This window comes from Schistocerca cancellata, chromosome 10, assembly GCF_023864275.1.
Source record: "Schistocerca cancellata isolate TAMUIC-IGC-003103 chromosome 10, iqSchCanc2.1, whole genome shotgun sequence".
In the NCBI taxonomy this organism is placed as follows: Eukaryota; Metazoa; Arthropoda; class Insecta; order Orthoptera; family Acrididae; genus Schistocerca; species Schistocerca cancellata.
In genome coordinates this window covers 209,235,333-209,249,540 of record NC_064635.1, presented here as the reverse complement: position 1 = coordinate 209,249,540, position 14,208 = coordinate 209,235,333, and the positions used below count along the sequence as shown (strand labels likewise).

At 40.4% G+C, this 14,208-nt stretch overlaps 1 protein-coding gene across 1 annotated transcript in view; it reads left to right on the top strand.

Annotated features, from left to right (window-relative positions):
• LOC126106273 (cilia- and flagella-associated protein 58-like) overlaps positions 1 to 14,208 on the top strand; it is a 282,413-nt gene that overhangs the window by 42,520 nt on the left and 225,685 nt on the right. Inside the window, exon 5 of the mRNA XM_049912496.1 lies at positions 1,425 to 1,601. Coding sequence (XP_049768453.1) covers positions 1,425 to 1,601 — 177 coding nt within the window. The remainder of the gene's footprint in view (positions 1 to 1,424; positions 1,602 to 14,208) is intronic.

Below are 14,208 nucleotides of genomic sequence, written 5' to 3'. Positions count from 1 at the left end.
CCGCCAATATCAGATACTTCCCCAACAGGTGATCCAAATGAAATTCAACTGATAGAAGGAAAAAACGACCTGGAAAGATGAAGAGAAATAAATATACAGAAGGAGTTACATCTCAGAAAAGCCCAGGCAGGTCAGGATAATATAAAACTGCAAACAGAGAAGGCAGTTTTTGATAAAGACAACAATTTAATAACTTCTGATCTACAACAGGCATTGCCCACTCCTAAACTCTCTACAGGTCCAATGTTCTGTAAGATTCAGCATTTATCCCTGTAATTCGTCACCAGGTCATTCTTTCTTTTGGATGAAACGGTAGCATCAAGGGGTTGAGAGCAAATAGGCAGCTGCTTGCTGTAGTATTTTGATCACAATATGTGAGGGAATAAGTTTGATTGCAATTTAAGACAACTGCTCTGGGCAAAACAAAAACTGGAACATTGTGTTTGTTTGGATGCTGCTTATAGCAAAAGGAAGATTTTCCAACATTGAGCACCACTTCCCACTTCCTGGATATTCCATGTTGCCAAGTGATAGAGATTTTGCTGTTGTGGAGCAGTATGTATGCCGACATGTGCAGTTTGTGTGTGCCCCTCAAGACTGTGTGGACAACTTGAAGTGTGGCCAAACACGACCATTTTGTGTCCATGTTATGTTGTCAGAAGATTTTGTATGCATCACTGACATGAGACCTACATTTAGTCAAAAGAATACCTCAATAGAAGGGCATAAGGTGTTATTGCGAGATGATGTAGAGCTCCTTCTCAGTGCAGATGCGCCAGGAATATTGTTCGTATCAAATACATTTCATGGGGAAGACTGACAGAAGGTGAGTTAACCCAGATGAGGTTGCCCTACCATTAGAAGGAACACGTCTTCAAAAGAAGTATTCTGGGTCAGTTCCAATTGTCTCGAAGAAGAAACAAGACCTCATATCTGTACTGAACTGGATACCATCTATTTATCACAAATTCTACAAAGCAATAAAAACCAAGAAGATATTTACAAATGAGGATGAGTATATAGATGCATCTGCAGATGAAATGTGAGGATTTTCAGCTGTCCTGTGTTTGTTGCAGGAAAACAATGGTATGCCACATAATATGTTTGCCACAGCTAGGAAAAGATAGCATTCTGAACATTATTAACTCAAAGTTTGTAGTACAAATAATAAAATATTAATATCTTATGTATGAAATATTTTTTTAAACTTTTCCAGTTGAATATCTCCACTCACCTAATGTGGGTTACCATTATATTTCCCAGTACCCTTCAAATATTGTTTCTTGCCAATATCTGCTTGCAAAACTTGTGTATGGAAGACACTAGCATAGAAACATTGTGCAATAATGATTGAGTTTTAAATAATTTTCTTTAAATTGATCAAAATTATTTTTTCAAAACCTGTTTCTTTTCTTCATGTACAGGGCCATGTGTCAGAAGCGAGCAAGCAACAGAGAATCCGAGACCGCATGGAACAAGATCTGAAAGATATGAAAGCAGAAGTGGAATCCAAGGAGAAGGAGAATTCAGCCTTGTCTTTAAACCTGAAACAAACACAGAATCGTGAGGAGAAACTTCAGATAACCTTATGTGAAGAGAAGGTACTTAAATGCTGTGATTAATCCATCTTATGTAGTGTTTGCCTTTTTCTTCATTTCATGGATTAGACTAAAATGTCTTGTCCCCACTCCAGCTTCCTTTTTCTGGACCCACAAATACTTCTTTATCTTCATTGTTGCTGTTTTATTACTTTGTTCATCATTTGTTTATCTCTGGTTATTTATGTTGTGGGTTGGCAGGAGAGCCAACACAGTGTTCATAGAGGAAGCCGAAAGGCATGCGTTTTAGCTCACGCAGGTTGGCGTGAGGTCTGGAACAGGACAAGGAAATTAGACTTTAGAAAAAACGGACATAGCTGGTGGAATACTTAACTTTAATCCATTAATGATGAGCGTCGGTCTGACGGTACATGAATCACAAGATCAATAGCAACTGATAATGGTGCCTTGCTAGGTCCTAGCAAATGACGTAGCTGAAGGCTATGCTAACTATCGTCTCGGCAAATGAGAGCATATTTTGTCAGTGAACCATCGCTAGCAAAGTCGGTTGAACAACTGGGGCGAGTGCTAGGAAGTGTCTCTAGACCTGCCGTGTGGCGGCGCTCGGTCTGACAGTGGCGACACGCGGGTCCGACGTATACTATCAGACAGCGGCCGATTTAAAGGCTACCACCTAGCAAGTGTGGCGTCTGGCGGTGACACCACAATTTCAATAAGTTTCTTCTATTTTTCCACAATTTCTTGGATTTTCTCAAATTTGGAATATGAACTGCTCAAAAAAGGTTTTGTACCATCTGCTTATTTTCAAGCATTTGTGGTCTGAGATTCAAGGAGAATGGGGAATCAGAATGTTAGCCTCATGAAATTGAAAATACAGGGTTGTTCCTAATTACCTATGGGGTTTGAGAAGATAACTACATGAAAACTGCAAGACATGCAGAAATTAGACACACATCAGTAGACAGAGTATCTCTCCAAGTTTTTAATTCACATTACAGGTGCTCAATATGGGCACCATTAGTGAGGTGAAAAATGTCAGTACGACAGTTGAACTCTTAACATACACATCCCAACATATCAGAGTCGATATCAGTGAATGCATTAATTATCCTTCCTTGCAACTTTTCCAAATTAACAGGCAGTGGAAGCAGAAACACATGATCTTTGACATAACCCCATAAGATGAAATCACATGGAGTTAATGTCACATCACCATGGGGGACAGTGGAGAAGAGAAGAATCACTATGGGATGTGTCTCCAATACAGTGCTGTGACACTTCAGCATTGAAGTAATCATGAATATCTGAAAGAAAGTATGGTGGAGTAGCATCTTGTTACAAAATAAAGTCTCCACTGTCTTTGTGGAATAAGCCGATGCTGTGTTATGTCCAGTTTTCTCCACAAAGAAAAATGGTCCATTAACTTTTGAAGAGGACATGGCGTAAAAGATTTTAACTTTAGGTGAATCATGAATGTGTTCCAGAAGCTTGTGTGGATATTCCGTGCCCCAAACATGCACATTATCAACAAATCACTGAAATAAAAGACAAAGACAGTGAAATACAAAAAAATCTGGTTTTTGCAATATGTTGTTGTTGTGGTCTTTGTCCAGAGACTGGTTTGATGCAGCTCTTCATGCTACTCTATCCTGTGCAAGCTGCTTCATCTCCCAGTACCTACTGCAACCTTCATTCTTCTGAATCTGCTTAGTGTATTCATCTGTTGGTCTACCTCTACAATTTATATGCTCCACGCTGCCCTGAAATAGTAAATTGGTGATCCCTTGATGTTTCTGAATGTGTCCTACCCACCGACCCCTTCTTCTAGTCAAGTTGTGCCACAAATTTCCCTTCCCCCCAATTCTATTCAGTACCTCCTCATTAGTTATGTGATACACCCATCTAATCTTCAGCATTCTTTTGCAACACCACATTTCAAAAGCTTCTATTCTCTTCTTGTCCAAACTATTTATTGTCCATGTTTCACTTCCATACATGGCTTCACTCCATACAACTACTTTCAGAAACGACTTCCTGCCACTTAAATCTATACTCGATGTTAACAAATTCTTCTTCTTCACAAATGCTTTCCTTGCCATTGCCAGTCTACATTTTATATCCTCTCTACTTCGACCATCATCAGTTATCATTTACTACTTTAAGCATCTCATTTCCTAATCTAATTCCCGCAGCTTCACCCGATTTAATTCGACTACATTAAATTATCCTTGTTTTGCTTTTATTGATGTTCATCTTGTATCCTCCTTTCAAGACACTGTCCATTCCATTCAGCTGCTCTTCCAGGTCCTTTACTGTCTGTGACAGAATCACAGTGTCATTGGCAAACCTCAAAGTTTGTATTTCTTCTCCATGGATTTTAATTCCTACTCCGAATTTTTCTTTTGTTTCCTTTACTGCTTGCTCAATACACAGATTGAATAACATCGGGGAGAGGCTACAACCCTGTCTCACTCCCTTCCCAACCACTGCTTCCCTTTCATGCCCCTTGACTCTTATAACTGCCGTCTGGTTTCTGTACAAATTGTAAATAGCCTTTCGCTCCCTGTATTTTACCCCTGCCACCTATAGAATTTGAGAGAGAGGATTCCAGTCAACACTGTCAAAAGCTTTATCTAAGTCTACAAATGCTAGATATACGTAGGTTTGCCTTTCCTTAATCTGTTTTCTAAGATAAGTCATATGGTCCATACTGCCTCACATGTTCCAACATTTCTATGCAATCCAAACTGATCTTTCCCAAGGTCAGCTTCTACCAGTTTCTCCATTCATCTGTAAAAAATTTGTGTCGGTATTATGCTTCTGTGACTTATTAAACTGATAGTTCAATAATTTTCACATATCTTGACACCTGCTTTCTTTTGGGATTGGAGTTATCATATTCTTCTTGAATATACGTACATCTTGCCCACTAGATGGTAGAGTTTTGTCAGGGCTGGTTCTCCCAAGGCTATCAGTATTTCTAATGGAATGTTGTCTACTCCTAGGGCCTTGTTTCGTCTTAGGTCTTTCAGTGCTCTATCAAACTCCTCACATAGTATAATATTTCCCATTTCATCTTCATCTACACCCTCTTCCATTTCCATAATATTGTCCTTAAGTACATCTCCCTTGTATAGACCTCTCTGCTTTTCCTTCTTTGCTTAGAACTGTGTTTTCATCTGAGCTCTTGGTATTCAAACAAGTGGTTCTCTTTTTTTTTCCCCAAAGGTCTCTTTAATTTTCCTGTGGGCAGTATCTACCTTACCCATAGTGATATATGCCTCTACATCCAAACATTTGTCCTCTAGCCAGCCCTGCTTAGCCATTTTGCACTTCCTGTCGATCTCATTTTTGAGACATTTCATCTCTCAAAGCTACTCATTATTCTTCTACATTATTTCTTTCCTCTATTCTTGTCAGTTGTTCCCTAATTCTGACTCAAACTCTCTATGACCTCTGGTTCTTGCAGTTTATCCAAGTCCCATCTCCTTTAATTCCCACCGTTTTGCAGTTTCTTCAGTTTTAATCTTCAATTCATACCTAATAGGTTGTGGTCCGAGTCCACATCTGCCCCTATGAAATGTCTTACAATTTAAAACCAGGTTCCTAAGTCTCTGTGTTACCATTATATAATCTATCTGAAACCTTCCAGTGTCTCCAGGCCTCTTCCATGTATACAGCCTTCTTTTATGATTCGTGAACCAAGTGTTTGCTATGATTAAGTTATGCTCTGTGCGGAATTCTACCAGGCGGCTTACTCTTTCATTCCTTACCCTAATTCCATATTCACCTATTACATTTCCTTCTCTTCCTTTTCCTTCTATCAAATTCTAGTCACCCATGACTATTAAATTTTCGTCTCCCTTCACTATCTGAATAATATATTTTATCTCATCATACATTTCTTCAATGTCTTCATCATCTGCAGAGCTAGTTGGCATATAAGCTTGTACTACTGTAGTAGGCATGGGCTTTGTGTCTGTCTTGGCCACAATAATGCATTCACTATTCTGTTTGTAGTAGCTTACCCACATTCCTATTTTTTTATTCATTATTAAACCTACTCCTGCATTACCCCTATTTGATTTTGTGTTTATAACCCTGTATTTGCCTGACCAGAAGTCTTGTTCCTCCTGCCACTGAACTTCACTAATTTCCACTATATCTAACTTTAACCTATCCATTTCCCTTTTAAATTTTCTAACCTACCTGCCCGATTAAGAGATCTGACATTCCACGCTCCGACCTGTAGAACGCCAGTTTTCTTTGTCCTGATAACAACGTCCTGATTAGTCCCCGGCTGGAGATCCAAATGGGGGACTATTTTACCTCTGGAATATTTTATCCAAAGGAAGCCATCATCATTTAACCATACAGTAAAGCTGCGTGCCCTTGGGAAAAATTTCAGCTGTAGTTTCCCCTTGCTTTCAGCTGTTCGCACTATCAGCAGAGCAAGGCTGTTTTGGTTAATGTTACAAGGCCAGATCAGTCAATCATCCATACTGTTGCCCCTGCAATTACTGAAAGGCTGCTGCCCCTCTTCAGGAACGACACCTTTGTCTGGTCTCTCAACAGATACCCCTCCATTGTGGTTGCACCAACGGTACAGCTATCTGTATCGCTAAGGCACTCAAGCCTTCCCACCAGTGGGAAGGTCCATGGTTCATGGGGTGTTTTGCAATAATGAGCAAGAAAACAAGAATGAAGGCTGAGAATGGATAGTGCTAGAACCTGTCATATTCCTCCTATGTGTAAATGGCTTAGCTGATAAAATACTTGATGGAATGACAGTACTCTTTGAAGATGGCACCAATATTCTGATTAACTCAAACAGTGAGGAAAATCTACAGCAAACTGCAAAATCAATTATCCACAGCTTAACACAGTGATTCAAGGTAAGCAGGCTCATTGATTTCTGAAAAAAACTGTGCAGTTAACTTTCGCAACATGCAAAACCATCGTTGAAGGAAAAAAAATGTCTCAAATGTCAGTTATACGAAATTTTTAGGCACACACTTTCTTTAGGATTTGAAGTGGGAAATGCACCTTACCAATCTCACAGTGGAATGGTCCAATAAGACATGTTGAAACCTACCCTGAAATTTTTTACACAGGAAGAAGACAATGAAAGAAATGCATTGCCAAAATTTTAACTGAGAAGAGGCACTGGAAGTATTTTGTAAAAAATGTTGAAGTTACACATTTCTGCCATGTGAAGAACAGCTTATAACAGCGGTTTGTACAGCCCTGCCCAGCTAACATGCAACTCGGCGAATCACTCATGCAGTGCTGCGTAGAGCAGTTATCTGGATTTCCCAGACACCAATTTTAAGCACCACTTGCTTTCAGCCATTCGCAGTACCACAGCAAGCCTGATTTACAATGGACAAATGGAAACGAATGCGTGTGAATGAGCATTTGCAGAAAATTCTCTACCATTTGCTTGTATATGGGTAGAACCGTTTATACTAGAGGGAACAGAGGAGAACACAAGGTAGCGAACATTGCCTATGAATGCTGTGTTATTAGTTTTTAGTGTTTGGAGCTAATATTCAGCATACAGAATACAACTCTGTGTTTTTAGAGCCACAATGCAAAACTTTGCTGTTCAGTAAGGATTATTTGGCGAGCACACTGTTCTTGATGGATTATGCAAAATGGCACAGGAAAGGAAGAATTTAAGTGTCTCAATTTGTATTGAAGTGTGACATGCATAGAGATCCTGCACTTTACACGGAATTGCATCTCCATCTCTCCTTAGCACTGATCCAAAATTGTCCATGTGTGTTGGCTGCCGTTTTTCCTGGCTTCCAGTGTTAGTGAGAGGAAAGTTATAAACAAAACACTAATTATCGATGTCGAGCATCATCTCAAGACATGACACAGCTAGGGTTTCCACTGTGTGTGTAAGGTCTAATGGTTATATTATTTTTTTTCTAAAACAAAAATGGTCTAGTGGAAAAGCACATGCTTTGTGACCCAGAGAGTGTGGGATCAAATCCCATTCAGACCACAACCCACAACTTTTTCACGATTAACCGAGACTTCACTTCTCACAGATATTGTAGTGGCCACGAAAGACATGTGATTCAGATTCCACAAGAAACTGCAGGTCTTCATTTTTCTATTAGGTAACTAGAGAAGGTTAGGGACATGTAAGTAGCTGCAGTGTCGTGTAGTTGAAAGACCAGTAGGCCTTCTGGGCACACCAGACTCTTTTGCTTGTGTGTGTTAGGTTGTTTGCTCTGGTGAAAACCTGGTTTAAACTAAACAAACATAATTTTTAAATAACTTCATATTGACAGTTCAGTTCTTGCACATATAATGCTGATAAAAGAAGCTACCAGAGAAAATAAAATCATGGCAATGTTTGATGTCACAGACGACTTCCATCAATGTGGACTTGTAATTTGTTGAAATGAAATATGTCTTGCAGTACTACATTTTATAACAATTCCTGTAGGCCATTCCTTATAATAATGTTTGAATGTTTTACATTTGACCATCAGTGAAACAGTTCTTTGTTTATTCCCCATAGTCATCACAAAAATGTGAAATGTCTATTGAATGACAAATGAAACATTTTTCTTGCACCATGCACACTGGACAAAGGAACAATTGTTGCAGTCAGGTCCTTTGCGGTAACCATTATTTTTATTTAGACAGAGCTGGTATGAAGCCATAAATGATTCCAGCCGTTGTTCTGCATATTGCTGTTCTGCATATTGCTCTGCATAGCAGGCATACTTGATCAGATTCGTAAAGCGTGGCAAAGAAAACTGGTCGTGCACAAATGACTGGAGCTTAAGAATATTTTTCTGTTGATAAACCTGGATAGAGAGAGAGAGGTATTGGAAATTATGTTGTCTGATAATTTCATGAAAACTGCTTTCCACTGTTGAAACAATTCTTTATCTTACTTGTAGTTCCAGATGGAATCCACATGACATCAACAGATTTTTCGTCATCCTCCACAAAAGCAGAGGCATCTAGTGTCCAGACCATGAATCCAACAAAAGCAGTGAATTAGTTTCTGTAGCTGGTAGGAATACGTTTCAAATGAAATGCTGAAATTCATCTTTCTCATTTTTTGAGATTTTTCCAACAAGACAGTCCATTTTTTTTATTTTTGGTCATAATTTGCCTTGTGGTTGTTTAAGACAGAAACAGCTGTGGAAACAGTAAACCACTTATACTTATCACTGGTTTTATCATTTATGAATGTGTCATTGCACTCATTGATTGGACAATCGACTCTGTCTTTTTTTACCCCAAAATAATAAAGTGCAGTGTCCACGCAGTTCTTTCATGAAACCTGACTGATCGGCATTATAAGCAGCCGTTGCAGGGATAACAGCAAGATTCATCTTCACATCAGCTATGAATTTCTCAATAGCATTGTCTATCACTGGCAGCTGCTCAAAATGTTTACCTGACACTGCTTAACTTCAATGATTTTTTTCCCTCCTTCGTTAACTAATGTTTCACTGCATTTTCTTTGTCGCTGAAAGCCGTAGCAGTATGTGTATTTTTTTTTTTTAGGCTCGGAAGGTATTCCTCTTCAGAACTGTTACTGGCACAACTGACGTCATCTGAACCATAATTCATTGAATCATCACAGTTATTACATTTTTCTTCTGACGAATCCACAATTTCAAACAAAATGTTGATATTACTTGAAGGAATGGCAAGGAAATCTACTAACAAATGACACGTATGTACATTCTCAGGAGAAGTAGGTGATTTCAGCTGGAAACCACGTTCTTATTTTATCATTGCTAAATTGAGAACGTTAATTGGATTCCGCATTACTGTGAAACCGGAAGAAAAAAAATGGTACTATTAGCAGGTGTGCCTTACAAAAGCACAATAAATATCAATTTAGCTTTATCTGCATTGTCAATACATACCAATAGTGCAAAAAGCAACTGATAATTTGTAATACACTCCTGGAAATGGAAAAAAGAACACATTGACACCGGTGTGTCAGACCCACCATTCTTGCTCCGGACACTGCGAGAGGGCTGTACAAGCAATGATCACACGCACGGCACAGCGGACACACCAGGAACCGCGGTGTTGGCCGTCGAATGGCGCTAGCTGCGCAGCATTTGTGCACCGCCGCCGTCAGTGTCAGCCAGTTTGCCGTGGCATACGGAGCTCCATCGCAGTCTTTAACACTGGTAGCATGCCGCGACAGCGTGGACGTGAACCTTATGTGCAGTTGACGGACTTTGAGCGAGGGCGTATAGTGGGCATGCGGGAGGCCGGGTGGACGTACTGCCGAATTGCTCAACACGTGGGGCGTGAGGTCTCCACAGTACATCGATGTTGTCGCCAGTGGTCGGCGGAAGGTGCACGTGCCCGTCGACCTGGGACCGGACCGCAGCGACGCACGGATGCATGCCAAGACCGTAGGATCCTACGCAGTGCCGTAGGGGACCGCACCGCCACTTCCCAGCAAATTAGGGACACTGTTGCTCCTGGGGTATCGGCGAGGACCATTCGCAACCGTCTCCATGAAGCTGGGCTACGGTCTCGCACACCGTTAGGCCGTCTTCCGCTCCCGCCCCAACATCGTGCAGCCCGCCTCCAGTGGTGTCGCGACAGGCGTGAATGGAGGGACGAATGGAGACGTGTCGTCTTCAGCGATGAGAGTCGCTTCTGCCTTGGTGCCAATGATGGTCGTATGCGTGTTTGGCGCCGTGCAGGTGAGCGCCACAATCAGGACTGCATACGACCGAGGCACACAGGGCCAACACCCGGCATTATGGTGTGGGGAGCGATCTCCTACACTGGCCGTACACCACTGGTGATCGTCGAGGGGACACTGAATAGTGCACGGTACATCCAAACCGTCATCGAACCCATCGTTCTACCATTCCTAGACCGGCAAGGGAACTTGCTGTTCCAACAGGACAATGCACGTCCGCATGTATCCCGTGCCACCCAACGTGCTCTAGAAGGTGTAAGGCAACTACCCTGGCCAGCAAGATCTCCGGATCTGTCCCCCATTGAGCATGTTTGGGACTGGATGAAGCGTCGTCTCACGCGGTCTGCACGTCCAGCACGAACGCTGGTCCAACTGAGGCGCCAGGTGGAAATGGCATGGCAAGCCGTTCCACAGGACTACATCCAGCATCTCTACGATCGTCTCCATGGGAGAATAGCAGCCTGCATTGCTGCGAAAGGTTGATATACACTGTACTAGTGCCGACATTGTGCATGCTCTGTTGCCTGTGTCTATGTGCCTGTGGTTCTGTCAGTGTGATCATGTGATGTATCTGACCCCAGGAATGTGTCAATAAAGTTTCCCCTTCCTGGGACAATGAATTCACGGTGTTCTTATTTCAATTTCCAGGAGTGTAGATGTTACTTGAGTGGCTAATTCGAGTTAGTAGTAACTGTGTAGTGTAGTGTCAGAGACACTATCAGTGAATGGTAAGCTGAAATGTTCTTCATAAATTATGATTAGGTTGTGTTGTGTTTACTGTTTACAAGTGTATCACTGACTTTTGCTGTGTGTGTTTGTCTATTTGCGCATGCGCAGTTGCTACAGTGCCAATAGGAGTATACATTTCTACCGCTGCTTGGCACGCTATGAATTTGGCAATCCTGAGCTACTTTTTTTAAATATGTGTGATATGTGGTGTTTGCTGGTACTAAGAAAAACAATACAGATAGCTGTACCGTAGGTGCAACCACCATAGTAGGAAAAGGAAGAGAAGGAAAAATTGTAGGTGAATATGGAATTGAGGTAAGGAACGAAAGAGGAAGCCGCCTGGTAGAATTTTCCACAGAGCATAACTTAATCATAACGAACACTTGGTGTAATAATCGTGAAAGAAGGTTGTATATGTGGAAGAGGCCTGGAGACACTGGAAGGTTTTAGATAGATTATATAATGGTAAGAAAGAGGTTCAGGAATCAGGTTTTAAATTGTAAGACATTTCACAGGGGCTGATGTAGACTCTGACCACAATCTGTTGGTTATGAACTGTACATTAAAACTGAAGAAATTGCAAAAAGGTGTGAATTTAAGGAGATGGGACCTGGATAAACTGACAGAACCAGAGGTTGTAGAGAGTTTCAAAGAGAGCATCAGGGAACAATTGACAAGAATGGGAGAAAGAAATACAGTAGAAGAAGAATGGGTAGCTTTGAGAGATGAAATAGTGAAGGTAGCACAGGATCAAGTAGGTAAAAAGATGAGGACTCATAGAAATCCTTGGGTAACAGAAGAGATACTGAATTTAATTGATAAAAGGAGAAAATACAAAAATGCAGTAAATGAAGCAGGCAGAAAGCTATACAAATGTCTCAAAAATGAGATTGACAGGAAGTGCAAAATGGCTAAGAAGGGATGGCTAGAGGACAAATGTAAGGATGTAGAGCCATATATCACTAGGGGTAAGATAGATACTGCCTACAGGAAAATTAAAGAGATCTTTGGAGAAAAGAGAACCACTTTAATGAATATCAAGAGCTCAGATGGAAATCTGGTTCTAAGCAAGGAAGGGAAAGCAGGTGCGAGTATATAGAGGGTCTATACAAGGGTGATGTACTTGAGGACAGTATTATGGATATGGAAGAGAATGTAGATGAAGATGAAATGGGAGATATGATACTGCATAAAGAGTCTGAAAGAGCACTGAAAGACCTGAGATGAAACAAGGCCCCAGGAGTAGACAACATTCCATTAGAAATACTGATAGCCTTGGGTGAGCAAGCCCTGATAAAACTCTACCATCTAGTTGGCAAAATACCCTCAGACTTCAAGAAGAATATAATAACTCCAATCCCAAAAGAAAGCAGGTGTCAACATATGTGAAAATTACTGAACTATCAGTTTAATAAGTCACAGCAGCAAATTACTGACACGAATTCTTTACAGATGAATGGAGAAACTGGTAGAAGCTGACCTTGGGAAAGATCAGTTTGGATTCCGTAGAAATGTTGAAACACGTGAGGCAGTACTGACCGTATGACTTATCTTAGAAAATAGATTAAGGAAAGGCGAGCCTACGTATCTAGCATTTGTAGACATAGAGAAAGCTTTTGACAATGTTGACTGGAATACTCTCTTTCAAATTCTGAAGATGGTAGGAGTCAAATACAGGGATCAAAAGGCTGTTTACCATTTGTACAGAAACCAGATGTCAGTTATAGGAGTCGAGGGGCATGAAAGGGAAGCAATGGTTGGGAAGGGAGGTTTGTAGCCTATCCCCGATGTCATTCAATCTTGTATTGAGCCAGCAGTAAATGAAACAAAAGGAAAATTTGTGTTAGGAATTAAAATCCATGGAAAAGAAATAAAAACTTAGTGGTTTGCCGATGACATTGTAATTCTGTCAGAGACAGCAAAGGAACTGGAACAGCAGTTGGACAGAATGGACAGTGTCTTGAAGGTGTAATGGTACTTGAATTACGTAACCATTATGATACCTCACCTGAACCTCTCGATACCAGTGATATTCTACTGTATTTCTGTTAACTACTTAACATATTTCTGAGACAACATTCAGATTTGATTTCATTTGTGAAACATTGATATGTTTATATTGCAATGATATTATTCTTATGTGTATTCTTTCTTTTGTCACTATGATCTTTGACATACTGGGAACTCTGATTTTTGGGTGCATAAGTGATAGTTAGTTAGTTGTTGAGTTGTTAGAGAGTCGGACCTTGAGAAGGTCAAGGCCTGGACGTCATGTAGGAAAGACGCGTATTGTAGTACGCTTATAAAATGTGAACTTTAACAGTGACTGTGAGGAAGATGTTTTCAACTATGTTTTGCATTGTGAAGTGATGTTTTGTGTTTACGTGTAATTGTAATTAAAAGGAAGTGTAACTTAAATTCGGAGTGCTGATTGCTGTTTTTACATCACCATTGTCCAGCAAAAGTGTAATCTTTAAGAATGGTTTGTGAAGCGCATCTACAAAACTTTTGAATATAGCAGTATAAAACCTAGGCCTCTTTGCATCCGAGCTTGGAATCATAACCACCTAGATTTTCAACGATTGAGCCACGATTTTACGACGAGACCTGCGTGGGAAACACAAAAAGATGAGTGCCTAGTTTTTTCATTATTTCATGAAATGACTATTAACTGTGCTCTAATGACACCTGCCACATAATATGACTGTTGTTGCCTGATAATGCAGTATTTAGCAGCGTGAGCAACACCACAATCATTATTAAAATTTTGACCTTTGTTGTGGTAGGGTTGTTAGAAAGGGAGGATATAAGATGAACATAAACAAAAGCAAGATGAGGATAATGGAATGTAGTCAAATTAAATCGGGTGATCCTGAGGAAATTAGACTATGATAGACATCTAAAGTAGTAAATGAGTTTTGCTATTTGGGAAGCAAAATAACTGATGATGCTCGAAGTATAAAGGATATGAAATGTAGATTGGCAATGGCAAGAAAATCATTTCTGAAGAAGAGAAGTTTGTTAACATCGAGTTTAAGTGTCAGGAAGTGTTTTCTGATAGAATTTGTATGGAGTGTAGCCATGTATGGAAATGAAACTTGGATGATAAATAGTTTACACAAGAAGCTTTTGAAATGTGGTGCTATAGAAGAATGCTGGATATTCAATGGGTAGATCACGTAACTAATGAGAAGGTACTGAATAGAA